This window comes from Pantherophis guttatus, chromosome 4 (genome assembly GCF_059756535.1).
Source record: "Pantherophis guttatus breed Tessera chromosome 4, ASM5975653v1, whole genome shotgun sequence".
NCBI classification, from domain to species: Eukaryota; Metazoa; Chordata; class Lepidosauria; order Squamata; family Colubridae; genus Pantherophis; species Pantherophis guttatus.
This window is the reverse complement of record NC_142066.1, coordinates 50,056,597-50,081,813: the sequence shown is the minus strand read 5'-3', so window position 1 is coordinate 50,081,813 and position 25,217 is coordinate 50,056,597. Positions and strand designations below refer to the sequence as shown.

At 39.7% G+C, this 25,217-nt stretch overlaps 1 protein-coding gene across 4 annotated transcripts; it reads right to left on the bottom strand.

Annotated features, from left to right (window-relative positions):
* Positions 1-5,278: 5,278 nt before the first annotated feature.
* On the bottom strand, positions 5,279-23,441 carry LOC117664612 (uncharacterized). 4 transcript variants are annotated; one of them, XM_087892135.1, is made up of 8 exons: positions 17,179-20,741; positions 13,122-14,138; positions 10,937-11,100; positions 8,475-8,674; positions 7,710-7,938; positions 6,693-7,003; positions 5,722-5,771; positions 5,279-5,448 (listed from the first exon to the last, which is right to left on the bottom strand). In XM_087892135.1, the coding sequence occupies exons 3-8, from the start codon at positions 11,087-11,089 to the stop codon at positions 5,348-5,350; spliced, it is 1,044 nt and encodes a 347-aa protein (XP_087748261.1). In that variant the 5' UTR covers positions 11,090-11,100; positions 13,122-14,138; positions 17,179-20,741; the 3' UTR covers positions 5,279-5,347. The 4 variants fall into 4 exon arrangements, with proteins under 4 accessions (XP_087748261.1, XP_034271606.1, XP_034271603.1 ...); XM_034415715.3 differs by lacking the exons at positions 13,122-14,138; positions 17,179-20,741 and adding an exon at positions 23,275-23,441; XM_034415712.3 differs by lacking the exons at positions 13,122-14,138; positions 17,179-20,741 and adding an exon at positions 12,932-13,012.
* Between the last annotated feature and the right edge of the window lie 1,776 nt (positions 23,442-25,217).

Genomic DNA, 25,217 nt, shown 5'->3' with positions numbered 1-25,217 from the left:
TAAACTAGGAGGCCAGAATTGGGTACTAAGCTAATTTCTCTGAGGAAATAAAAAGGAAGCCATATCTTCCCGAAGGTGTGGCTATCTCCTCACATGTATTGTATCTATATGTTTTGGATATAGTCCCACCCAGTATTTTGTTTTTGGCCATAAATAAAATCTGCTTCTTTTTGCAAGCCTTCTCTTGAGCTCTCTCTTTGACATTCTGGTGACTCAAGTATATTTTGGGACCTTACACTATGCTGAACTGTGCTTAGCTTTTTATGGAATAAGCCATGATTGACTGGTTTCATCCGTCCTGCGGATTACAAATGACAGGACTGAATTCACACAACATGCAGTCTAAAGCTACCTAGTTGTGATTTATTCAAGAAATGAAATTTACATTTGACTGAGTAAGTACTATAGCTAAAGTGACTTTTCTGGTATAAATATAGTTTTGCTTCATTGTCACAGTACATCTTATGGATTTTTGTTTTAAATGTTTTAATAATTCAAATGTTTTAATTTAATTTTGCTTTAAATGTTTTAATTTTGTTTTGTTTCAAACAGATCCAGTTTGGTCTAGTGGTTAAGACACCCAGCTAGAAACCAGGAAACAGTGAGTCCAAATCCTCCCTTAGCCATGAAAGCAAACAGGGTGACTTTGGGTCATTCACTTTCTCTCAACCCAACCCACTCTCAGGGTTTTTGTTGTGGAGAAAATAGGGAGAGGGAGATATGTTGGATACTGCCTTGAGTCATTTGTAAAAATAATAAAGGTGGGGTATATATGAATATGCACCTGAGCTTACAATTACAGATATAAATTGGACCTGATCACTTTTTACCATGCAAAAATATGTTCTGGGGAATATTTTGCAGTATGAGGGGCAGTATGAAATAAAATTTGATGATGGAAATATTTAGGCCTTGTCCATATTCTCTGACCTAACTGCAAGCAAATATCTTACGTATTATCACAAGCCTGTTACTTGTCCCCTTATATTATTTCTGCATTTAGAAGTTTCACTTGACCACAATGGCATTTAAGTGAACAAAAAGTCTTTGCAGAATAAGTTATAAGGTGATAGGAGTAAGCAGACTTCGATGTGAAAAAATGTTAAGTTTTTACTGAGTCTCACTAAAATAATTTTGTTGCCTTAAGTTAAATCAGCATAAGTGGAAAGAAAATTGCCTTCATTACAAACTGGGATTGAGTCAACACTTTTCTCCTGTTAAAATATATTTACAAGGCTGAAAAAGCCAGCTATACAGCCAAGATAGAGCCTAAATTCTGATAGTTTTGGGGAAAAATTCCTGAATAAGATGAAAGTTGCATTCTAGAATATGAGAAAGGCTTTGTAGTGAAAGACAAAATTATTTGGATGTTTTTGTACAATTTTTTCAATGAAAAAAAGGAAAAGGTGATTTTAAAACGCTTTGTCCTCATATTATGGAGAACATACTAGTATGAAAAAAAAATTAAACTGCAAGTTCATAAGCTTATTTGAGTGGGCGTCGTTTAGGGGCTTCTTCATGTAGTCTTCTTTTGGATTTGTTTATCTTAATTTTATAGGACTTTAAGTGAAAGAAAATTACATTTATAAATAGGTGTAGAGATATCTTGTTTTGAGCAGAATGGCTATTTTGACAGCAACTTTGTGATCCTGTGTAAAATAAGATCAATGGCTTTAAGGTTGTGTCCTTTATCATTTAAGAGACAGATCTAATGGAGTCAGAGAGCTTGCAGCACTAATTCTTCAACGGTAAAATTGCACTTATTTTTTGCACAAATGTAAAGGAGTATTGAGGGACATCACAAGTGCTTGTGAATTCTTTTTGGGGTTTATTTTTTTTTTAATCTTACAATATACCTTGAATCCATTGCAACCTCAATATTAGGTAATTTTCTTTATCCTTTATCAATAGCCCCATTCATGTTACTATTTTATACAGGTAATCTTCAATTTATGACTGTAATTGAGCCTATTATTGTGATTCTAAGATGCTGATTATTAAGTGGGTCATCATGTGATCAACCTGATTTTACTTTTTAAAAAAATATTATTTAACCAAACCAAAAAGCAAGCCATTGTACACAATGGGAGGGGGAATATTGTTGTTTGCTGGAAACTGGAAGTAAATGCCAATTTCCAGCAAGAAATATCATAAATTACTGTGACGTAGCAATATTGCTGCAAGATTTAATATTTTTTTTTAATTTGATTTATATGCCGCCCTTCTCCGGAGACTCAGGGCGGCTTACAATGCGTTAAGCAATAGCCTTCATACTTTTGTATATTTATACAAAGTCAGCTAATTGCCCCCACAAACTGGGTCCTCAATTTACTTACCTTAGAAAGGATGGAAGGCTGAGTCAACCTTGAGCCTGGTGAGATTCGAACTTACAGTAATTGCAGACAGCAGGTGTTAATCACAATGCTATCATTCTGCTGAGCCACCAGGCCATTTGAGGGCTATTTGCCAAGAGCCCAAAATCATGTGATCATGGAGGGAGCAACCATTGGAACATTGAATCTGGGGCACAAGCAGGGGTGAAATGCTACTGGTTTGTACCAGTTTGGGTGAACCAGTAGTAATAAAAACTACCAGTTCAGGTGAATGGGTAGTAAAAAAAAGCTACCAGTTCATCTGAACTGGTATTTCTGACAATCAGCTATGCTGCATGATTTATATTCGCTAGAAAGCAGGAAATCCTGCTTTCTAGCGAATCTAAATCACACGGCAGAGCTGTCCCCCGCCCTCACTGTTCTATTTACCTTCAAACGGCTGCTTTTTCCACATGAAGCACGCATTTGGTGTGCACTGCGCATGCGTTTGGTGCGTAGCGCACATGCATGGGCAGCAAACCAGTGGCAACCCGTAGAGGATTTCATCACTGGGCAGAAGTATCTTCCTGGATGGCTTTTAGCTACCTATTGCTACCGTAAAATGTCTCTCTTGTCCCATGAGCACATAAAACTAATTCATAATAGGATCTGATTTCTTTTTGCCTTAATGTAGAAGTTTCTCAATAGAGGTACTAATTGTTTTTAAGCCACAGTGGCATTTAATTAAGGCAAAAGCAAAGAACATTATTGCTTAACTTAATATGAAATTGGTTAAATGAAAGAAGCAATAAGGAGAAAATTTGCAGAAATACCATTTGGAGAGTAGCATGCTCTGTTGTGGATTGGCATAATATGACTGAGTTCATTATACAAAACCATAATCTTTGTTTGGTTTTAACAGTGTGCTGTATGAATTCAGACTTGTGATTTTAAAGCATGACTTCGATTTAGTGTAGTAAGTGACCTTAGCTTTTGGTCTTTCTCAGTGAATTAAAATGCTGTTTGTGGATCTCTGCATTGACAGAAAAGTATGTCTGAAGAAAATTTGTTGTCTTCAGTGCTGATCCTCATTTTTATTCATTGCCTAATAGTCTTATTCCGATTATGAATTTAGCTCATGAAAGCAAAAGGATGGTAGTTTAGTCTTCCGGCTTTGGTGCCTCTCTTCTTCATATCACTACTGATTGGAAAAACACGTACTAATTGTGCAGCAGATTTATACTACTGTGTTTCCCTGAAAATAAGACCCTGTCTTATACTTTTTTGAACCCTGAAATAAGCACTTGGCCTTATTGCCATGCGCTCAAAAGCCTGATTGGATTTATTATCGGGGGATGTCTTATTTTTGGGGAAACAAGGGATTGCCTTACAAGTTCCTCCTTTGGGACATGTGTGTGACATCACAAGGAACATAGAAAAGGTATGGGGCTGTGATGTCAGCCTGACCCCCCCAGCTTCTCTGAAGCAATGAGGTACCCGTATCATAGCAGCAAGATGAGGATAGATATTATTTCAGAACTATTGTATCACTAGGTTCCTTTTTTGTGCTGCTTGTCCAAGCTGAATAAAGAAGATTGGAGTCACAAAGGGGAGTAAATAAAACTTTTGCTTAGCATTCTTCTCCCTTACCACACCTTTTTTTATATTAGAAACTTCCAGATACCTCTGTGCTCTGCCTGGAAATGGTGGATGATGGGAAGAGTTGGTCCCATCACTCCCATCACTGCTACAATATACCGTTGGGTAAGGAGTTTGGCATGGTCATGATAGACCACTGCCAAGTGCTGTTGGATCAAATTTGTTAAGGGGGAACAATGGCAGAATATCAGCAGAGGAACTGGACAGGGCTAGAGAGAGAGGCATTTCTGAATCATCCTGGACAAGTCAATAAGCATCTTTCGAATCGTACCCACTGTTATTCATGTTGACTACTTCTGATGAATGGGTAGTGAAGCATCACAGATTTACACTGCTTATGGCTATTGGATGCTATTAAGAGGAAACACAAACACCAATACAACTGAGAACAAACATATCTGAGGTGCAAAAAAATAAAATAATGGCAAAAGTGGTGCCAATGTTCTTTAAGATGTAGCTTCAGAATTCCTCTCCCACACAACTTTTAAGGATTATAATATGACTTACGGTGGGGGAAGAATACTGTGGGCATTTGCAGTGGTGGGATTCAGCCAGTTCGCACCACTTCAGGAGAACCGGTTGTTAACTTTCTGAGCAGTTTTGCAAACTGGTTGTTGGAAGAAATCATTAGGGCAGAGAACTGGTTGTTAAATTACTTGAATCCCACCACTGGGCATTTGTGTTTGTGTGTCAGAGAGAGAGAATGTTTGTGTGCTTTTCTTTCCAATTTATATGTGTTTAGACAAATGGAAAGAAAATGCAGGAATTAAGGAGATGCAGAAAGAAGGATGTTTGACTAACAAAAAATGAAACACAGAATTAAAACACAAAGCTTTTTCAGGAGTCAGATTATTTTTCATAAACTCCCAAATGTTGATTGGGCAGACTAGGATTCATGAAGAGACATTGGGTTGAAGGGGTAGATATGAGAAGAATAAGGATATTGTAGGTGGGATACAGGAGCAAATGAGTGTTGCTTTCTCACTACAACCCTGTCCCTAGTTGAGTGGATTACTTTCCTCACTGAGTAGGCCTCCCTCATCCCTCACAAGTCCGAAGTTCATCAATGGCTATCAGAATTCAGACTTAATGAGATAAGAAAAAAAAAACCAAAAACAAACAAACAAACAAACCCCGAGATGTTGAACTTAGAGATCTGTAAAATTTCCAAGTACATGAAGTGAAATCTCATCATAGGGAACTAATTTAAGAGAAATGCCTCTTTTATCAAACATGCCTCTTTTTGTCTTAATTCCCTTCCCACAATCAATATCACTACTATCCTTTGCTTGGCAAAACAACCTCAATTGAAAATCAGTTCTTTTTTATTACAGTGAAGTGGAGAAGAGACTCCTCCGCTGAAGGTCTGCCTTTGATCAGCGTTTCTTTCCTTTGCCTCGGGATTTGCTTCTCCGCCGGTTCCCCCAGGAGCAGAAACTGATAAGGGAGAGGATCTTGCTGGATTTCCGGGATGAGTCTGCAGAGAAACAAAAAAAAATGCTTCTTCATCTTCCCATGAGGTGTTGAGGGCAAGGGCCTCCCCCCTTCGGTGGCTGGCAGTTGGATTATTTTTAAAAAATTAGCTTTCCCAGGATCACATGGTAGGGGAATAACATAAAAGAGCCACCCCCGGGAATGCCAACTGTTAGGGGGATGAATGATGCAAGCATGATGCTGGCTATCATCTGGAGCACATCTCAAGAATAAGTTGCCATAGGGGCAGGGATGTTTGGATGACAGCCTGTTTTACCTTTCCGGGCTGATTTCTTCCTGTTCGCTCTGCCGCTCTTACTGGTTTTCCTGAAAGAACAATCCCCAACAAACTCTTTCAATCTCCTCAAACTCTCCAAGGGAAACCCTTGAAACTTCGCTCCTTTAGTTACATTAAAATGCTTGTTTTGGGCTGAAGAACCCAAACCCCTATTTCATGCAGACCTGCCCAGTCTTTGCTTTCCAGTTGTGTGCTGGATTGTGATATTTGAATCCCCAAGTGGCTACTCATAGAAAGCAGAACCGCAAAATAATTGTGCTAGAAGTCCCACCCAATAATCTTCAAGCCTGTCTTGCATCATCTGGGCCAGAGATGTACAATTTTGTAAGGCTGATGGCTATGCTTGGTCTTTGTGATGGAAATAGAATTTTAAAAATATCTGATCAGGGTCTATACTTGGTTCAAACTGCAGATAAATCAGATTTATACACAAATACACAAATATAGTGTATTTCCTTTTTTTTACTGTAAGCTTTCCCAGCTGTTGCCCTCCAGAGTATTAGGTTACATCTCTGATTGCTTTTTAGAAATGATGGAAGCTGTGGATGAACACATCTAGAGGATATCATATCACCGGAAGACTTCATAGCTGAATAGAAATGTGAAGTGAAATCTTTCCAGTTCTAGTTATCAAGAGAGAAAAATTACAAACCTTCCAGATGCTGCTGAATATCAACATGAAACATCTCCCAGTCTTGGCTATGCTGGTTGAATGCTGGGAGCTCTCGCTGAGCAGCATCTGAAAGACCTAGGTTTCACAACTAATCGGGATATCTCACTTGCTTCAGCAGCTGCCCCCATGCACCTATTACTTCAGCTATAGATTATTCAGTGGCTTAGGGCTAAAACCCTACCAAAAAGCAGCACGTTCTCTTGACCTCCCCATCTGAAATCCAAGTCCTTTTCTGATTAAGGTGGCAAAAAAATATGGTCATAAAAAAACTGGATACCTGTTTGAAGAAGCAGTGCTTCCAGCCCTCTCCTTCCTACTGCCTCGGCTCTTGCGACTGGGAGGTCTTTCAAAAGGCTGTGGTGGTGACCTCCTTCCCTCTGCCAGTGGGTAGCCGTCAAAGTCAAATATCTTTTCTTCACTGGCAATGGGAGACCAGCTGGGCCCTTGGGAGCTTGGCAGGCTCTCCATGGACATTATCAGACTTTGTCTGCTTGTAACCTCTTCATGGATAAGGCTGGGAGTTTCAGATGCTAAGTATACACTCTGTTCACTCACTTTTTCTTCTACATTTAAGGATCCTGCTGGACTCTAAAACAAACAAGAACCAGAAAGGTCTGAACAATAAATCTTACTTGTTCATCATTTTTGGAATGCTTTCCAAGCCGTACAATAACCCTAAGTTGGTGTGGGAAAGACTCCTCTCTGAAATCCCCAGGAAAGTCTGCCAGTCAATGTCAATAGGTAAAGGTAAAGGTTCCCCTCTCACATATGTGCTAGTCATTCCCAACTCTAGGGTGCGGTGCTCATCTCCGTTTCAAACGCAAAGAGCCAGCGCTGTCCAAAGATGTCTCCATGGTCATGTGGCATGACTAAACGCCAAAGGTGCACAGAACGCTGTTACCTTCCCATCAAAGGTGATCCATATTTTTCTACTTGCATTTTTTACGTGTTTTGGAACTGCTAGGTTGGCAAAAACTGGGGCAAGTAATGGGAGCTCATCCTTTTATGCGGCACTAGGGATTTGAATCACTGAACTGTCAACCTTTCGATCTACAAACTCAGCATCTTAGCTACTGAGCCACCACTTCCCTAGATAATGTCAATAGTACTGGCCTAATTGGACAAATAGTCTGGCTTTGAATAAAGCAGGTACCTATGTTCCTTCCCTTTCCACTGTCAATACTTGAACTGCAAATGTCTTGGAATGATCCCCTTTGCATACATTATTCCATAACATGCAATTCCATTAATGATATAAAAACAAATAGAAGTTAGCAAAAGAAAGACAGTACACCTTTGACTTGGAGGTTTCATGTTTGGTCTTGCGGTGAGATTTTATGCTCAAGTCTGAAGGTGGTCGCAGCATATTGACAACCTTGATCCACAGGCCAAAGATATCTTCCTGAGTGCTAGGCTGGGGACAGAGCTGCAGGTAAAAGGTACGGCCACTTGCCAGCTTGAATCGTAGCTGCTTCTTCTCTGGATTGTGGATTGAGATCCTAACCAGACACAGAGGAAAAAGCCTAAAAGACGGGGAGGAAGACAAGGGGCATGGAATATAGTTGACAACTCTTTCGTATGTACAGCTATTAGAACATCGGTGAATATTTTTACTATTTGAAAGCTGTTGCTTCATTCGGTACGCTTCATTAAATTAAAGCAATTTAACCATCTTTTAATACAATATTCTGCAATCTCTGTCTGAGTTAATGCAATGAAATAATTAAATCATCTCCTACTGAATGAGAAAAAAAAATGTTCAAAAAGTACAATTGGCACTAAGTTTATTAAGACCATATAAAATGGCACTAGCATGCCATGGGAGAAAGAGTGACAGGTCGAAAGTTATTTAGTCATGTCTAGGTATAAAGCTGGACTTAGACCAGGGTCTCATCATTTGCTGTGTGACTAATCATACAGTCTTGATCTATTTGATTCTTACCTCTACAGAAAGTAGGTAATCCCAGTCCATAAAAAGAGGGGCCAATCTATAGTAGAAGATCTGAGAAAGATGAGGCTATATTTCAGCCTCTGTCTTAGAGAAAAAAACTAAACCCACCTGGTGAGCTCATATCTCTTAGCTGGGTGGCGTGGATGAAAGAAGGATTTAAGCTTTGTAGGAGGCTCTTCAGGGGGAAAGAGGGGACGAGCCAGAAGTAATACATTGGGGACCAGCAGACTGGGGCTTGTGCAGGCTACTGCAACAGTCACCGTCTGAATTTGATTGTGCACATCAATCACTTCTCCTCGCTTGCTAATCTGCAGAGAACAAATCAGGATTAATGCAGAGGCAGCCCTTTTGTGAAGGCAAGTAAGCAGGTGATTCTTCCCTCCAGAATTTCAAGTTCCCTGACGAAATAACCCTCAATAGGATTTAACATTGCTGAGGCTTTTAATTTTGTAAATATTTCTTGGTTCCAGGTGAATCAGATAGGAACAATGGAACTTCCTATGCAGAAGTTTAAGCTCTGTGCATCCATCCAAGCTTCCTTTACAGATGAGGTGAAAGGACAAAAGTCTCTAATGACTTCCCAGGGGTGGTATTCACTTACTTTCCCTACCAGTTCGCAAATGTGAGCGGGTGCATGCGCTTTGCTCCTGCGTGCACCTTCCTTGCATGTGCCCGGCCTAAAAAACAGTGCCTAAATAGGACGGCATAGAGGATGGGCCGGCCCATCCGCGATTACCACTACCAGTTTGCCTGAACTGGTCCGAACCGGCTGAATACCACCTCTGCCTCTTCCACAGGGAACCAAACTCAAATCACTTTCAGCCTCCAGTGGCTTTGCTGACATGGAGGATGGGATTTCTAGTTCCAATGTATTTGAAGAGCAAGCATCTGGGCAGCCTCTGTGATTATGGTACAGTTTACCCTCTTCTAGTCCATCACTCAGTTTCACCCTATTCTATTAAACAAACTGAATCAAATTTTAAATATTTGAATCCTTGTTACCTAGCACCTTATCTAACTCGGTCTTTTCTCTTCAAATTGATTTGAGAACGAGCAGGAAGACTCTTTGACTCTTCATGATTAGGATTACAATTTTAAGCAGGCCCTCTTACTTATCCTTTATTAGCTACTTGTTTTCTCGGTTATTATCAGATAGTAACACTTATTATAGCCAAATCATTATAGCTTCACTTGCTAATTTATTAAAATCAAGGCTGCTCTTAGAGGCGGAAAAGCTGCTTTCACTGTTTTTACTGCCATTTGGCAGAGTTCATTATTTGCTCCCATGATGGCAGAAATTCCACAAATGCAGTTTTTTCTGGAATGTGAAGCAGTAAGGGGAAAGAGAGACATAGGCATGATTTGTTGAACGTCCACGTCTCCAGGGGCTGTGGTGTAAGGGTTGGAGCATCATTTAAGAAAGGACTGGAGACTTCCTAAATGCTGCCAACTGGTTGGAGAAAACTGATTCTAGGATCAAGAAAAATCATTACATTTCAGCTGTGAAGGTTGCTCTTGGCTGATTAAGACCATTGGATCCATTTAAGGCACCATGAAGGCTCAAAATTTCTCATTTTCATTTCTGTGGGGAAAAGGGTGATCCTACAGCCACCATCTATTTTCCTCTTACTTTTCTTTGCACTTGAATTGCAGCCTGGCAAGCAGGAAATAAATCAGTTCCAGCTCTTATCACCGTATTCTGGGGCCAACAATGACAACTTTCATCTGCTAAATTTCTATGTGCCATGAATGAACTGATAAAACACAAAAACAGCAGTTGTACTGGATATCTTGGATTATTTCCTACATATTTTGGATAGTTCCTTTATCAAGAAGAGTTCTATATTGTAAAATACCAACCTAAAATCTTCTTTCCTTAGGAAAAAAAAAAATTAGTGTTTTATTTACCTCCTTCCGCAGGTAGGAGAAAAAAGTAGAAAATTATCTGTTTTTCCCCCCCTTTGCTTGTACTACTGTTTAGATTCCCCTTTTTTTCCTTCCAATAAAACACAAACATGTGCATGGCCAGTGGTCTATTTTGATAACTCCCAGGAATATAATCAACGTAATCTCTGTATTATATGGCAAAATTGTCATTCCTTATTTCCCTTATATTTTTTTTGCAAATACTTATTAATGTAGGTTGAACATCTATAATAAAAAGACCAGTAACAGAAGAATCTGGTTTCCCCTGTGGCTTGTTTTTATGATCCAGTTCTGCTGAGTATCCTAGAGCAAACTCCCGCAATTTATACATTTTTAAATGAAATGATAGATTGGAAATGTAATCCCAGGGTTTTTCCACTGCAAAAACCAGTGAAAAGACACCTGAGTAAATGGGGGGAATTGGAAATGAATGGATAGTTTGGAAGGTCCCATCTGGGGAATGCTCCTCATCTACTCAGAAGCTCTTTCTGCTTCCATTGTTGGAACATATCAAATTTGCTATAGGTTTCTTTGTTCTGCTATCAGAAACTTAATTTTAAAAAGCATGTTTTCTATAGGGAAGGTTGGCGGCAAGTGATAAAACTAACAAACATCTGGCAATCACAAATCATTTTTAGACATACCTGCACAAAGTCACTTTCCAACATGGGAGCAAACTTGAGTAAGTCGTATTCTCCATGGCGAAGCTGGTCTTGCAAAGGTCCCATTTCCCTGCCAAAAAGTCCTTTGCCATAGATTCCTCCTGCTGAGACACTGGGCAGCCGGGACCGTAGCATCTTTCTTCATCCTAAACCAGCATTGCACATAGAAAAATGTGAGAGCAGAACTTTCTGTGACTTAATAGCCCTGCAGAGTTGAACGGTTGGATGGCTACATAACAGCAAGTTCAATTTCCATAGCTAATCAGAAAATCCTAAATATTTGGGAACAGCTGTCCAGAAATTTGCAGCTTGACTCTTGCAGGAAACTGTTAAAAGCTTCATAAAACTCCCTTGTTAAAATAGCTCATATTGTCTAACTGCCTGTTTTTAAGCAAAATTCAAAATCTTGGCTAAGAATTATACAGTGCTCTGTTATTATAGATGACATTTTTGAAAGGCAATGTTCTTTCTTTTGAGCCTGCTCCAATATAATTTTTTTCCAAAAAAAGACTCTTCTGTTGAACTTACTACTCTCAAGATGTTTAGAAAGAATGGAAAAAGCAGCCTTCCTAAGAGTTGCTCTCCAGGTATTTAAACTTATTGCCAAAGAAAATAAGGAAATAAGGTTACCTCTTTTTCTATTTTTCTGAAATAGACAAAATATTTTTATCCTGGCCAAACTCTTCAGTTGTTTTTAAGCATGTTTAATGAGGTTTTAAATTTGGGTAGTGAGGCAGGTATAACTTTAATAAGTATAACTTTAATAAGTAAAATGCATTTTATCTCTGTCAGTGTGATAAAACATGTGCATAATTTATATGTGCGTGCAAGACATGCACGCACATATAAATTATGCATATGTTTTATCACACTTTGCATAAAATGTCATTTCTTAGTTGAAGATTGGTGCTGGGCACCAATTCAATAAATAAATGGTACATGAAGGTGGAACATATTGACCATGATGTTATTTTTTGACCTTGTCAAACTTGAGGAGGTCTCAGAATGTAACATCCATTATTCCCAAAGAGAATACTAGTTTGAGGTGATAGAAGTTGTAGATGTCAACATTTCTGTAGAAGACTAGGAAGGAGAAATCTGGCACACAGGCTTATTTGGAAGTACTTTAAACTAGTAACTGAATTAATTTATCCAACTAACTAACTATTGGTTTATTCTGGATATTCCATATCTGTGCTTTCCTAAAATGTCTAGCAGATCATCAAGAGGGAAAAACATATGTACAATTCAGATTTTGGTTGTCCCAAAACTCTAATATTCTTAATTTAAAACTACAGTTTTAAAAACAGCAGCATATTCAATATTTAAAAAATTCAGCCCAGCATCTTAATTAAAAGCAGCTTATAATAAATGTGATTCAATGCCCAATTAATAGTCAAATTATATTTCTTGGCAGGAAGTTCCAGAGATAAGGGATATTGATTGCAAAGTTTCCCTGATTAAATACAAAAGTAACTGCAATTATCAGGCATTTCCCATTTAGATGGCTGAAAGGAGTGATATATCTATGAATGATTCCCCTGTGCACAATTACCGTGTATTGACAGGAAAGTCAGCCATAGAAGTGAATGATTTAATATTATTTTTTTTAACTAGCTTGCATCACAGCAGATTCAAATTTATTAAACTGAATTAGTTCTCATAATCAGATCTTATTCATATATGATGCTTAATAATTAATTGGTGTTTATGCATATGTATGAAGGACTGTTTGACAAGGAAGGGCTTCCTCAAAATAGCTTTTAGGTGCCCAGGTCAAAAGAGCAGAAGAGAACATTTTGAAGGACTGTTGATAGACTTGGGGCATGGGAGAAAAGCTGCTTAACTTTTGCTCTTTTTTCTTTAAGGTTTCCTTGCCATTACTGGTTCTTTTACCAGATACAGTTTTAGATGATCATTTAAGATGACTTCAGCTAGCCAGAACCCCTATTCCCCACCCCAAAATCTAGGACTCACTGATTGTCTTTATGGAGCTTGTAATGTATGTTCTTCAGTGCTTACTGCCCAGAGCTGCTGGATTTATACTTCCTCTCTTTTGCCTTGGGGGCAATTTTGTGATGTCATCATTGTCTCTATGACCTTTTCAGCCCAAGGGTGTGTGGGAGGGTAAATAGGAAAGGGTTGGTGGGAGCAAGTCTCTACTCACCTATCAGCTAAGTTCAAGATATAATGAAGTTTCTTCATCCCACATTAAGAAGCTTCCTTGTTTTTCCTGAAGAAGATGCTTGCTTTTTAATTCTGGGAATTGACGTCCATGTATCTTAAAGTTGCTGAGATCTAGAAACACTGCTCTACTTTTGCAGACAATCATTACCAGCAGCTTCAGCCAATCTTAGCCATAGTAGGGATGCTGGGAGTTAAGTAAAATCTTAGAAACCACAAGCTCCCCACATCTTTTCCAGCTGGAGGATATGAATCATTGCTGACAAATTGGATAAAATATAATGCCTATTGTTCATAGAAGCTTTCCCCTCCACTTCAGGGTACATGGATGGGAGTCCTGAAGTAAGACATCCTTGCTTGCTGCTTCCTTCCTCTCCATCCAGCAGAAGATCTTCCCTTCTTGATTCATCTCCTCCCATTGGATAATGGTTGCAGAGAGGAGCAGGAAATAGAGAATGGAAGTTCATAGAGCAGGAAATAGAGAATGGAAGTTCATAGAACTGGGAGGAGGAAGTTATAACTCCTTAGTGCTGGGGTTGATTTAAAATGATTTCTGGTGATCAAGCCTGTCCAGAAAACTGGCATGATAAACTGCATATGCTTGGGGATATCTTACTTAACTGTCAGATGGTTAAAGCTGAGACTCAGCCCAGATGAAGCCCTGGCTAAGAACTCACCTGCTGGGCAGCCCATAAAAAGTCATTGTGGGATAATAAAACACAGGCACCTGCCCTCGGTCAACATTAATGTTGGATGCAGTTGCTCAAATACTTCTTCAGAGGCTTTTAGTTGCTCTGAGCCTCTTCTCTCCCTTTATCTTCCCATTCAGTTGCCAATTTAAAGGAGTCAAAGGTTCTTAATTCAGAAGCATCAAATGAGCAGTCTTCCCCTGTTCTGGAGACCTTTGTCTTTGCTCGGTTAATGTTCAGAAGGTTTTGCTGAAGGATAATGGATTGATGAAGATTTGGGTGATAAGCAAAGCATATGGGTTTTCTTTCTCCTAAACATCTCATTGTAAGAAAAGAACAAAGGAAGGAAGGAAGGGGTTTATTTAAGTCAGTTTTTCTGTCATTCACCAGGAAACATTGGACTACAGCTCTTATGATTCTGGGTTAGATGGAGACTTATGAATTTATACACAACATTGAGACTGATTGTATATGACAAGCTTAAACTTTCAACCCAGGTCAACAAAATCCAACTGCTGTGTTCAGATCACCATATTATAATGTAATTAATAAACAATAGGGCTTCCATTGTTTGCTGAGCCATATGCTACTCAAACTCACTGTAGCCTAATCTATAGCAGTTTGCAAACCCAGGAGCCATCCTTGGCGGTTGATATGGGCAGCTAGATTCAGCCTCTCTAGGAAAGTAAGATTTTAACCCACTATTTTTTTGCAGACTTCACTGCCAACCTCTCTTGCTTTTCTGCAAACTAACTGAAATGTGATGCTGATTTTCAATGCTGAGGCCTCAGATGATCCTGTCCTCAGAAAGATGAAAATGGAAAGCTAACAAAACTAATGCTGTTGAGACAGTTTTCTAAATCAGAAATGGACAATCATTAATATTTGGAGAAGGGTGGCAAGGAACCATTCCACTGTGCAAAATGATGTCAGTGGTGGTGTTAAATCTCAGCCTGGAACATCTTTAAGCTTCAAGTATTTCTGTACACAAAGCATATTTCAGAACTTTCTGTCCTTCTGAGGTAAAATGAAGACCCAGGTTGTTGGGGGCAATATGCTGACATTGTAAACTGCTTAGAGAGGGCTATAAAGCACTGTGAAGCAGTATATAAGTCTAAGTCCTATGCTATTGTTATGCAAAACAAAAAGAAAAAAAATCAAACAATTGGAACTTACAGTTTATTTATTTATTTACTTGCATCCTGCCTTTATTGTTTTGACAAATAACTCAAGGCAGAGAGCATATCCAACAGACCTTCCTTCTCCTTTACTTCCCAGAACAACAATCCTCTGAGGTGGGTCGGATGGAGAGAGATTGAGTGGCCCAAAATAATGCAGCTGGTTTTCATGGCTAAGATATACAGGGTGAACCAGAAGTCCAGCCTCATAGGCCAATCACAATATGTTTTATTATTTATTTATTAAATTTTTATGACAACCATCTGTCCTATTAGGGCTCTCTGGGTGGCTTATAGGCTATAAAACAAATAGAAAAATAATTAAAACATGTTAAAATGTAAATATGTGTGAATATGTTTGTAAAAATATATATTAGTCACTGAAAAAATGGAAAGAAAGGGGCTGAAAAACCAATTGTTGCCTACCTGTGGCCTCAGTGACACCCTCCTCCCCCCGTAATTGGTAGTAATGTTAGGAGCCACTATAGGATTAATAAATGGATCAGAGCTTTTCTGTCTCCACCATCTTTTGGAAATATCTTCCTCCTGGACACCAAGATCAGGTACTTGATATTAGAAAGCAGGTGCTGCTGCACTCATGACATGGCTGAGGAATTTTGGGAAATATAGTCCCCCCCCCACACTTGAAGGGGAGCAGTTAGAGAAGGTGGCCCTCCTGTAGCTCAGGAGAGTGCTAAAAAGAGTGTGTTACGGCTGACACAGAATTCACATGCTGTGCTAGTTCCGACCCTTCTTTTGTTTTGTAGAAAACCCAATTAAAAAGATAATTGTGGTGAATTGGGCCTTAAAGGGTCAGAGTCTGTAACCAGCCTCGGGCACACCCAGAGGCCCATATGAATTGCCAGGAGCCTGTCTCAATTACCTCAAAGGGAACCAAAAAGTACCTTTTATAAAATGTTGTTATAATTCGGAAAGAGGGTACTCAATCAAGCCCCCAAAATATTAGGGCAATTCACTTTTCCTATTCACAAGCAGGAGCAATTTGTCGAAATGGAGCACAAGCCCACATCCTGCAAAGCTTTCCTTTACATTGCAGACTAAACGGAAGAGGGTGGAGTAAGCCCTTTTCTCCATTCGGTTTGTTCCATTATGTGCTCCTTTCTTATTTTATATAGAAAATTAGTATTTTCAGGGCCCAGCTAATCATGGGAGAAAATCTGCACCTAGTGGAGAAAATACCATGTAATTTAGATATTGTTCTAAAGAGTTTCTGTGAAAGAAACTTCCCAGTTGCCAGAATTCCCAGCCCGCACAGATTGAGAGGCTATTGGAGAACAAATCAAGGTGGGTTGGGATGTATGTTTGCAATTAAGCACCTAACCCAAACATATTAAAGCCTTTGTGTTTTTTTTTTTCCTTTCTCCTCTTCCTTAGTCTTTATAATACAGTTGTGCCGTCTTGTGGGCCCTGCACGGGGCTGAGCCTGTCTTCCCCTCCTCAGTCCAACCTTAAGGAACAATGCAGGCAGGAGAAGAAAGAGAAGGAGCTTGGACTGGTGACTTTACTGGCAAAACAAGGCATTTCTGCACAGAGCCAAGGACTGACGCTCGTGTCCCTGCCCTCTGTTATTAGGGATCCAATCTCCTCCTCTTGCTTTTCTTCTTCTTTGGTTTCACTGTGTCACTAGCACTTGGATAGCTATGCTGATTGGACTTCAGGACTGCAAGCACTGCAACACAAAAAGCCTGACAAGAGTCCGAGCCTGAGAATGTCCTACCTGTCAATGACTGCTACTGCTTCAACCACAACAATTCACGAGCAAATAATAGATACAAACTCAAGGTAAAATTCGATTGCAGAAAATATGACTTCAGTAACAAAGTGATCAATGCCTGGAGTGCACTACCGGATTCTGTGGTTTCTTCCCAAAAACTTTAACCTTAAACTGTCTACTATTGATCTCACCCCATTCCTAAGAGGTCTGTAAGGGGCGTGCATAAGTGCACCAACGTGCCTACCGTCCCTAATGTTCCTTTTTACTCTTACTCTTTTCATGTATTCAAATTATGTTTATACTTTTACCTGTTATCTTATATATGCTTGACAAATAAAATAAATAAAATGAATAGCATCTTCAGCTTGAACCTAGTAGAGAAACTGCAGCAACTGGGCCTCGATAAGGTGTTGGCTACAGGGGAAGCATCATACCTACCTTACATCAGCAGGAACTTCACCAGGGAAAGAAATGTAGCTCTGGATTTAGAAACCAGCAAGATCCAGTGGAGCCTCAATAAAAACGAAGGGGGTGTTTATGTGTCCTGCTGCTTTAGGAAAGCTGGACAAAACTTGGTTGTACAGCTAGAATACTGGATGTTGAGGAGCACTTAAATTCTGCTTAAAGCACTGTTTTCTTCACTACTTGTGAATCACTGTTGTTGGCATGTCTATTACAGGGGTACATTGCATCTTCATTCTTCAATTTCTTTTTCCCTCCTTCTCTCCTCCCACTGCTGATGGAACATTTCTATCAAATTACAATTTTCAGACTGGTATCTGGTCGTATCCCCGATCCCAAGCCCATTTCTTCTGCCTTTTGTTGTCAATCTGCTTCTACTAGAATTGCACAAGTCACAGAGCCTTCTGGGTTAGGAGGCTTGGGGCAAAAGGAGGGAGAAAATTCTTGAACTTCCCAGCTAGAAATGGCAATGGACAGACTAAGCATTGGAAGCAGCTGCTACAGTAGATTGTTGTCCGGGATGAGAAGCAAAGATTAGCAGTAGCTTTTCTACATCGTCTTAGCTCATTGTTTTTGTATTTGGGTTTGTTTTCACCTGTCTCTGCCCTTTTTCTATTTCTCAGTTTCTACAGGGATGGCAGGCTAAATAGAAATTTTGGTGGGAAGTTTTATTTTATTGTGAGGAGTTGATTGAGACATTCCTTCATCCTCTTTTACTACCAATGCTGGTATCCTTGACCTTTGTTAACGGTAACATGGTGTCTGGGTCTTCGTCTTGATGAAGCCTGCAGAGATTTTCCCTCTTAAAGACCTAATCATACTTTATTATAAAAAATATTAATGAAAGTTCATCAGGCTTTGGTTGTGGTTGTATTATACTTCCAAAACGAAGCGGCTGTTGCTTTCTCTTTGGTGCCTGAGAATTTCATTTGTGAATGTAGAATTTCCTTTTTTCTTAAAAAAAATTCCAGCACTTTGTTTCTCCTTCCAATCTACTGTATAAGCTGGATCCATATTTATGTTTTATCCAAACCAAAACAGGAATAGGTCTTGTTCCTCCCAATTCTTCCTGAATGACTATTCTCATTCTTTTCAGAGTTAAGCCAAGTTTGGAATGGCTTCCACATGTGTTATGCTTTTCTTTCTTCTCTTGAAAAGAATGCCTACATTTTTCCATTTATGAATGTTAGATTAAAAAGCCAACCTCATCCCTCCTGGACCTATCTAGTTCTGTACTCCTTGCATGCTTGTATATGTGTGCTTCACAAAATGTCATTTGCATTCCTTCTCCGAGGGCCAGTTTGCACTTTTCCACATTTACAGTTCTCCTCCTGTGACTTGGCAACATTAAATGATGATGCTGTTTCCCTGACCAGGCTTCTGTGTTTTTGCCTACATATACACATTCAAACATGTACACACTTCATCTGTTGAGAAAGCTGAGCTAGATCATGTACCTCACCCATTAATATAGCTTAGTTTATTTAATTTAACTTAGTGCTAAAACCACTCATTGTTACTTATAAATTATAGGGTCAGGCCTGGAAGCCATCTGTCAGGGTTCTAAGGAAAACCCCCAACGAAATAAAGTTCTGAGGCTTGAGGTTCCTCAAAGTTCTAATTTATTAGAGATGTCATGTTGGCACATCTGGGAAGAGCGAAATCTGAAAGCTTCCAGGTTTTCCACACCCAGCTGACAGTTCACAGCCCTGCCCCACACCCACAAGTTCATCACCTTGTCCAATCAATTCTTCACACTCAACTGGATACAATCTTCAGACAGTCTCCATCAGATGCAGGCAAAAGTCCTTGAATGTTGTTATGAACGGTTATGAACGGAATGTTGTTATGACTAACTTTCTACCGCTCCAGCAACAATCCCTTCCCAACTTCCCCAGCTAAAATATATGGCAGTTAAGAAGCAAAAAAGAAAATTGTCTTCCAAAACTGACACCATCTTTTGTATTAAATCTTCAGGCCTGCCACATTTACTACTATGGGAAACTGGGAGTAGGGAGATTGTATGGAGCAAGGGTGATATATAGTCATAATAACATTTCTTTCTCAGAGAGTCAAGGACACCTTGCCCTGCACCTGGAGGGCTGGAAATGGGAGGCATCTCTAGTTGGGACAGTGCTTTGGTTGGACCATGTGATGGACATGTGGATGCTGGACAGGGACTTGGACTTTCCTTTGGGTGGGGGAAACCTGGAAACTTTCAGATCTGGGTTTTCCCAGATGTGCTGATATGATATCTCTAATAAAATGGAGCTTTGACGAACTTCAAGCCTCGGAGTCTTTTTTCATTGGGGGTGTTACTTGGAACCCTGACATACAGTTTATTACAGGTCAATATTGTTCTTGAAAGGATTAGAGCATGTACAGAGTGCACCTACCTCAACTTTTGATATTCCTTGCTGCTGAGCTGAGCTCCATTGTAACCTAATGTACCAACTGCAAAGATAAAGCCTCCAGGCTAATTGCCAAATAGCCTTGCTTGTAACTTAAAATGTGTATTCTCAACAACCTAATGTGAGACAGCCCCTCCTAACAAAGCTCTGGACTATATGCCAGAAAATGTATTCCTTTCCCCTTTCTGAGGTCCTTTGTTTCAGAGTGCTGAGAAAATTGTGAGGTTTGCATAAACTAATGGATATGAAATTATATTTTTAACACTATGACGATCTGTGCAAGCTGTGTAAACTATAAGAAGTTTGAGAAAAAGTTTTCTTGTGCGGCTTTTCCTTTTTCTCTCTCTGCCTGCTCTGTTTAAGGCAGGAGATTAAAAGAAAATAAAGCTGAATATCAGTGGCCTTGTATTCAGAGTCTCATTGGGATTTATCAGATTCTGAGCTACATCAAAAAAAACCCTTACATTCTGAATCATGCTGACAAATTATTGTTAAACGAATTATGGCATAAGATGAGTAGTAAACTGTGGTGTCCTATTTTGGTACAAGTAGCTTTGAAATTTGCAGGTAGGAGGAGTGATCATAGAGAGATAAGATAAGAAGCAAATATGTTGATCACAGCCTCATATCCTGGACACTTCAGACTTTGGGAATTCAAATGAATGTTGGAAACCCCTTCTGTAGTGGGAAAGAGCATAATATGGAGATAAAATATATAACTTCTTCCATGTATGTCTCAAAGGTGCCTTTCTCTTCAAAAGGCAACTGGACATTTTTTTCTTTGAGGAAGAAAAACATTTCCCTTCTCATCCAAGAAGCTTCATCACTTTTGATGATGGGGGGAGGGGAATGGAAGGATAGGTAATGGCAGTTGGGACTGGATAGTGTGTGTGGGGGGATGGAAAGGTAGGTTCTGATTGGATGGTGGTAGTGGGGGATGGAAGGATCGTATTTCGTTGCAGTGATCTGGTCTTTAGCACTCTCTGATCCACCTATGTTAGAACTGAACACCCCTCCCTCAAAAGAGGGAAAGGAATAAGGCACTGCCTATCTCCAGTTTACAATGCAGCCCTTGCAGTAGTCCCAAGAACTTTCCACAACCAGTAGCACTCTGTCTCAGGTGATCCTGAGGGCACAAACCCCCACCCCCAAAATGGCTTCTTAGAGAATGCTAATGACCAGATGACTGCAAAAAAATTGCAATCTTTTCACCTTCCCTCCCCCACCATCCTATCAGAACTATCCTTCCATTCTCTCACCATCAACCTCAACTGTCAGTACTATCCTTACATCCCAAGGCCATCAGAACAGATAAAGCTTCTTGGATGAGAAGCGAAATGTTTTCTTCTTCTTCGACAAGGAAAAATCTGTCCAGCTGCTGTTTGGGAAAAAAAAAAAACACCTTTGAGACAACTATGACCTAGATGACTGGGAGTCTCCACAGACTTCTTCCATATACATTTTTTATTCTGATCAAGGTGATTTTGATATTTTAGTCCAACCTGTCTAGAAAATGCCACATCTGGGGAGGTTGATTAGACAATAAGGGCTATATAGTTTCATTATCTCTCCACTGGTAGAATAGATAAGAGGAAGGAGACTGAATAGATGCAATTGCTTGATCTAACCAACAGAGGGCTGTAAAGATTCATTGCTAAATCTTTAATCAAGATTTTTCTTCCAATCTCTCTGGATTTAATTGACTTGGAATTGTGTATTCCATAATATGACTAACAGTCCTCCCTTTGATTACTCTCTATGTGAGGGATCCCAGTTAGCCATAGGGGACTCACTGTGTGTAGCATATTTGTTCACACAGAGAATAACTTTTGTCCACTGGAATCTGTCCCTAAAGTGCATTTTCATTTTCATTGCAAACTTAATCAGATCACTACATTAAAGGTAGCTACATGGGATTTGAAATGTGGGTCTCACGTGGAATCTTCCCACCGCCATGTGTGGCAAAGCATTCTTTAAATCATAAGATCCAGGGGTGAAATCCAGCAGGTTCTGACAGGTTCTAGAGAACCGGTAGCAGAAATTTTGAGCAGTTCGGAGAACCGGTAGTGGAAATTTTAATAGTTCGGAGAACCGGTAGTGGAAATTTTGAGTAGTTCGGAGAACCGGCAAATACCATATTTGGCTGGCCCCAGAGTGGGGTGGGAATGGAGATTTTGCAGTATCCTTCCCCTGGAGTGGGGTGGGAATAGAGATTTTGCAGTATCCGTTCCCTGGAATAGGGTGGGAATGGAGATCTTGTAGTATCCTTCCCCTGCCATGCCCACTAAGCCATGCCCACAGAACCAGTAGTAAAAAAATTTGGATTTCACCACTGATGAGATCCCATCTAAGATTAATCATCATTCTGTGAGGACAGTTGAATTGGAGCTAGAACGTGAGTTGTGTTCAGGGGCTATTGATAGGCTGAGATGATTTACTTTAATAATAATGTACCGTTTCTTCAAATGTTCCTCCAAGAAAGGGCTTAGTCAGCTGGAATGAGAGAGGGAATCCCTTGTTAAGAAGCCTTATATTATACCTCATCAAGAGGTCTCCATCAGCCACTTCCCAAGGATGCTGAATTTAAGACTGATATCCCTGAATCTTTTCACTGCTTGAAAGTGAGGTTACATATTGTAGAGGCATTTACAACTGACTTCAGGGAAAGAATGAGTAAGTCATTAAGGGAAGATGACACTCTCCTGAGACAGAGGAAGATGGCATGAGGAAAGAAAACCTTAAAATTACTTTCAAAAACCCTATGTGGTCTAGTGATTAAGACACCAATTTATATGCCAGGAGACTTGCGTTCTAATCATACCTGAAAGCCAGCTGGGTGACTTTGGGCCAGATTCTAACTCTCAGCCCAATCCACCTCACAGTGTTGTGGTGGTGGAGAAAATAGGAAGGGGAAGAAGTATTAGTTATGTTCCCTGCATTGTGTTTTTTTTTAATAAACAATAATAAAAAACAGGATAAAAATCAAGTAAAATAACCCTACCTTGATTTATTTAATAAAAGAGCACACCAAGAGAAACCTGGAATGTTTCTCCCTTACGACAATAAAGAATATTTCTGGAATCCCTGTTGTGCCTGCTTCTTGACCTCATCTACCTTGAAGGGCTGGCACATGCATAATGTTTTTCTCTAAGTTTGATTTAAAAAGAAAGTACAGGTAGTCCTCAACTTACAAGAGTTCATTTAGTGACTGTTCAGAGTTACAATGGCACTGAAAAAAGTGACTTATGACCATTTTTCATAGTTATGACCTTTCCAGCTTCCCCATGGCCATGTGATCAAAATTCATATGCTTGACAACTGGTTCATAATTATTACCGTTACTGTGTCCCAACATCATGTGATTCCCTTTTGCAACCTTCTGACAAGCAAAGTCAATGGAGAAGCCAAATTCACTTCACAACCGGATTACTAATTTATCAACTGCAGTGATTCATTTCAACAATTGAGGCAAGAAAAGTCATAAAATGGGGCAAAATTCACTTAACAAATGTTTCACTTAACCACAGGAATTTTGGGCTCAATTATGGTCATAAGTCGAGGACTACCTCAAACCACCTTAGGAATCATCAGTAACAGCGTCAATACCCCAGCCTTAATTCCAGCTACGTTTGCCGATTCCATTCAGACAGATATTGCTTACCTGCCTCACAGTATCTAAAAAACGAGCCCCTGTTTTCTGCCACACCTGCCTGGCCCTTTTCCCAGTGTTTCAGAGGAGCAATCTCCTCAGAGAAAGGATGTCGCAGCTTGCCAGCATTCAGAAGCCCTGGTCTCCATCCTGTCTCAGGTACAGTAATTAGCAGGTCCACTGCTTAGTGGAAAACTCCATCAGGCCGGTCGAATGTTCCTGTTCCCTGCACCCTCCTGAGGATGTTAATGATGATGGTGCCGAAGTGAAGAAAACACGGGGCTCAAGGTTTTGGTTGTTTCAGGCATAGGGCGGTCCTAAGATACAACAGGCCTGATTGATTTGTCTACACAGGATTTTCAGATGGGGGTTTGAACAAAAGAACGGCATGTCAGGAAGCCAGTCTCTTGATTCTCCTTCCTGCCTTGCCTCAACATGCTCAGCTACTTAACTTCTCTGTGTTCTGGCTTTCTGTAATGCACTAAGCCAGGAGTCCCCAACCCCCAGTCTGCAGTGGGCATGCACATGAAACCATCCCCTCTCCCACCACCACAACTACCACTGTCAGTCCGCAGAGCTGGAAAGGTTGGGGACCACCACTGCATTAAGGTATAAAGAAGTGTTTTTCAAACTTGGCAACTTTAAGACGTGTGGACTTCAGCTTCCAGAATGCTGGCTGGGAGCTGAAGTTCACAAATCTTAAAAGTTGTCAGGTTTGAAAAACACAGCTACAAGCTAAACAAATAAGTTGTGTTTGTATCAGCTAACTCAGTTTAACAAACTGAACACTAAAATTGGTATGCTGTGGGGAAAAAAAGAGCCTGTAGTACAGTGGACTAAAACACTGTTATTAACATCTGCTGCTTGCAATTACTGCAAGTTCAAATCTCATCAGGCTCAAGGTTGACTCAGCCTTCCATCCTTTCAAAGGTAGGTAAAATGAGGACCCAGGGTGCTATGTGCATGTACCCATAATGTGAAAGTTCTGGGAAAGACCCGTCTCAAGGCACAAGCTGGCAGATGGATGACTCAGCAGCTCCTGAAGGATTGGGGTCACTCATAAGAATACTGTTGAAAGCGTATTGTATATCCTGAAGCTTTGATAAGCAGAGGGGCTATTTATTTGCAAAATGTCTGTCATGATTACATGGCTAATATCTCTGTGAACATGGATATCTGATACTAGAAATCCTAGGGCTAGCTTCTCAAGAGATTTAATTCCAATTATTTTAAAAATAGCTATGCTTAGGTTTAAGTTAAATGGTTGACACTCTCTTGATTGATAATCTGTATTTTTTATTAGTGGGACAGTAATTTTTATTGGAAAAAGCTGTACCTCACATTTTTCCAGTTTTCCTTGTCATGCAACTAGTTAGTAGTGAACAGAAACACAGTCTTTAAAAACTGTAACAAGATTTTTAACACAATCATATGACTTTTTAAATTGTTTTTTCCAAGGCACTTTTAGCTTAAGTCTATTATTGGGCAATATTTACCCAAGGTATAACAGTCATTTCTTTGCTCTTGAGAGAGAAAGAAATATGATGGGTGGGTGGGTAAGTGGGTGGATGAACAATGGACAGACAGACAGAAAGAAAGATAAATCTCAGCATCCTCATTGTAATTGCTTGGTTACTTGGCATAATTCAAATGGTTACAGTTGATACATATTTGATATCATGTTTATAGGGCAGATTGCCCTCTTCTTGTCTGGATCTTTAATTGCCTGCAACTCTGTCACAATTTGTTTCTTTCCTTTAGTTTTTCTTTTCTCTTTCCATTTTAGATAATAATACAATATTATAGTTGCAAAATGAAAGCTTCTGGACCAGAATTTAATGGGCAATAAATAATGGGTATAATGCGTAAGAGCATTCTGAGTTTTCTTTTCTCCACCTTAATCAAAAGACAGAGCTATGAAAAGGTTGGATTGATGCATTTCTGATATGTTTTAG

Coding starts and splice junctions, on each gene's coding strand:
- LOC117664612 (XM_034415715.3), bottom strand. CDS start 11,089: ATGCTACGGTCCCGGCTGCCCAGTGTCTCAGCAGGAGGAATCTATGGC. Junction 7,939..8,474: donor AAGAGATATGAGCTCACCAG/GTGGGTTTAGTT, acceptor CCCGTCTTTTAG/GCTTTTTCCTCTGTGTCTGG. Junction 7,004..7,709: donor ATGAAACCTCCAAGTCAAAG/GTGTACTGTCTT, acceptor TGTTTGTTTTAG/AGTCCAGCAGGATCCTTAAA.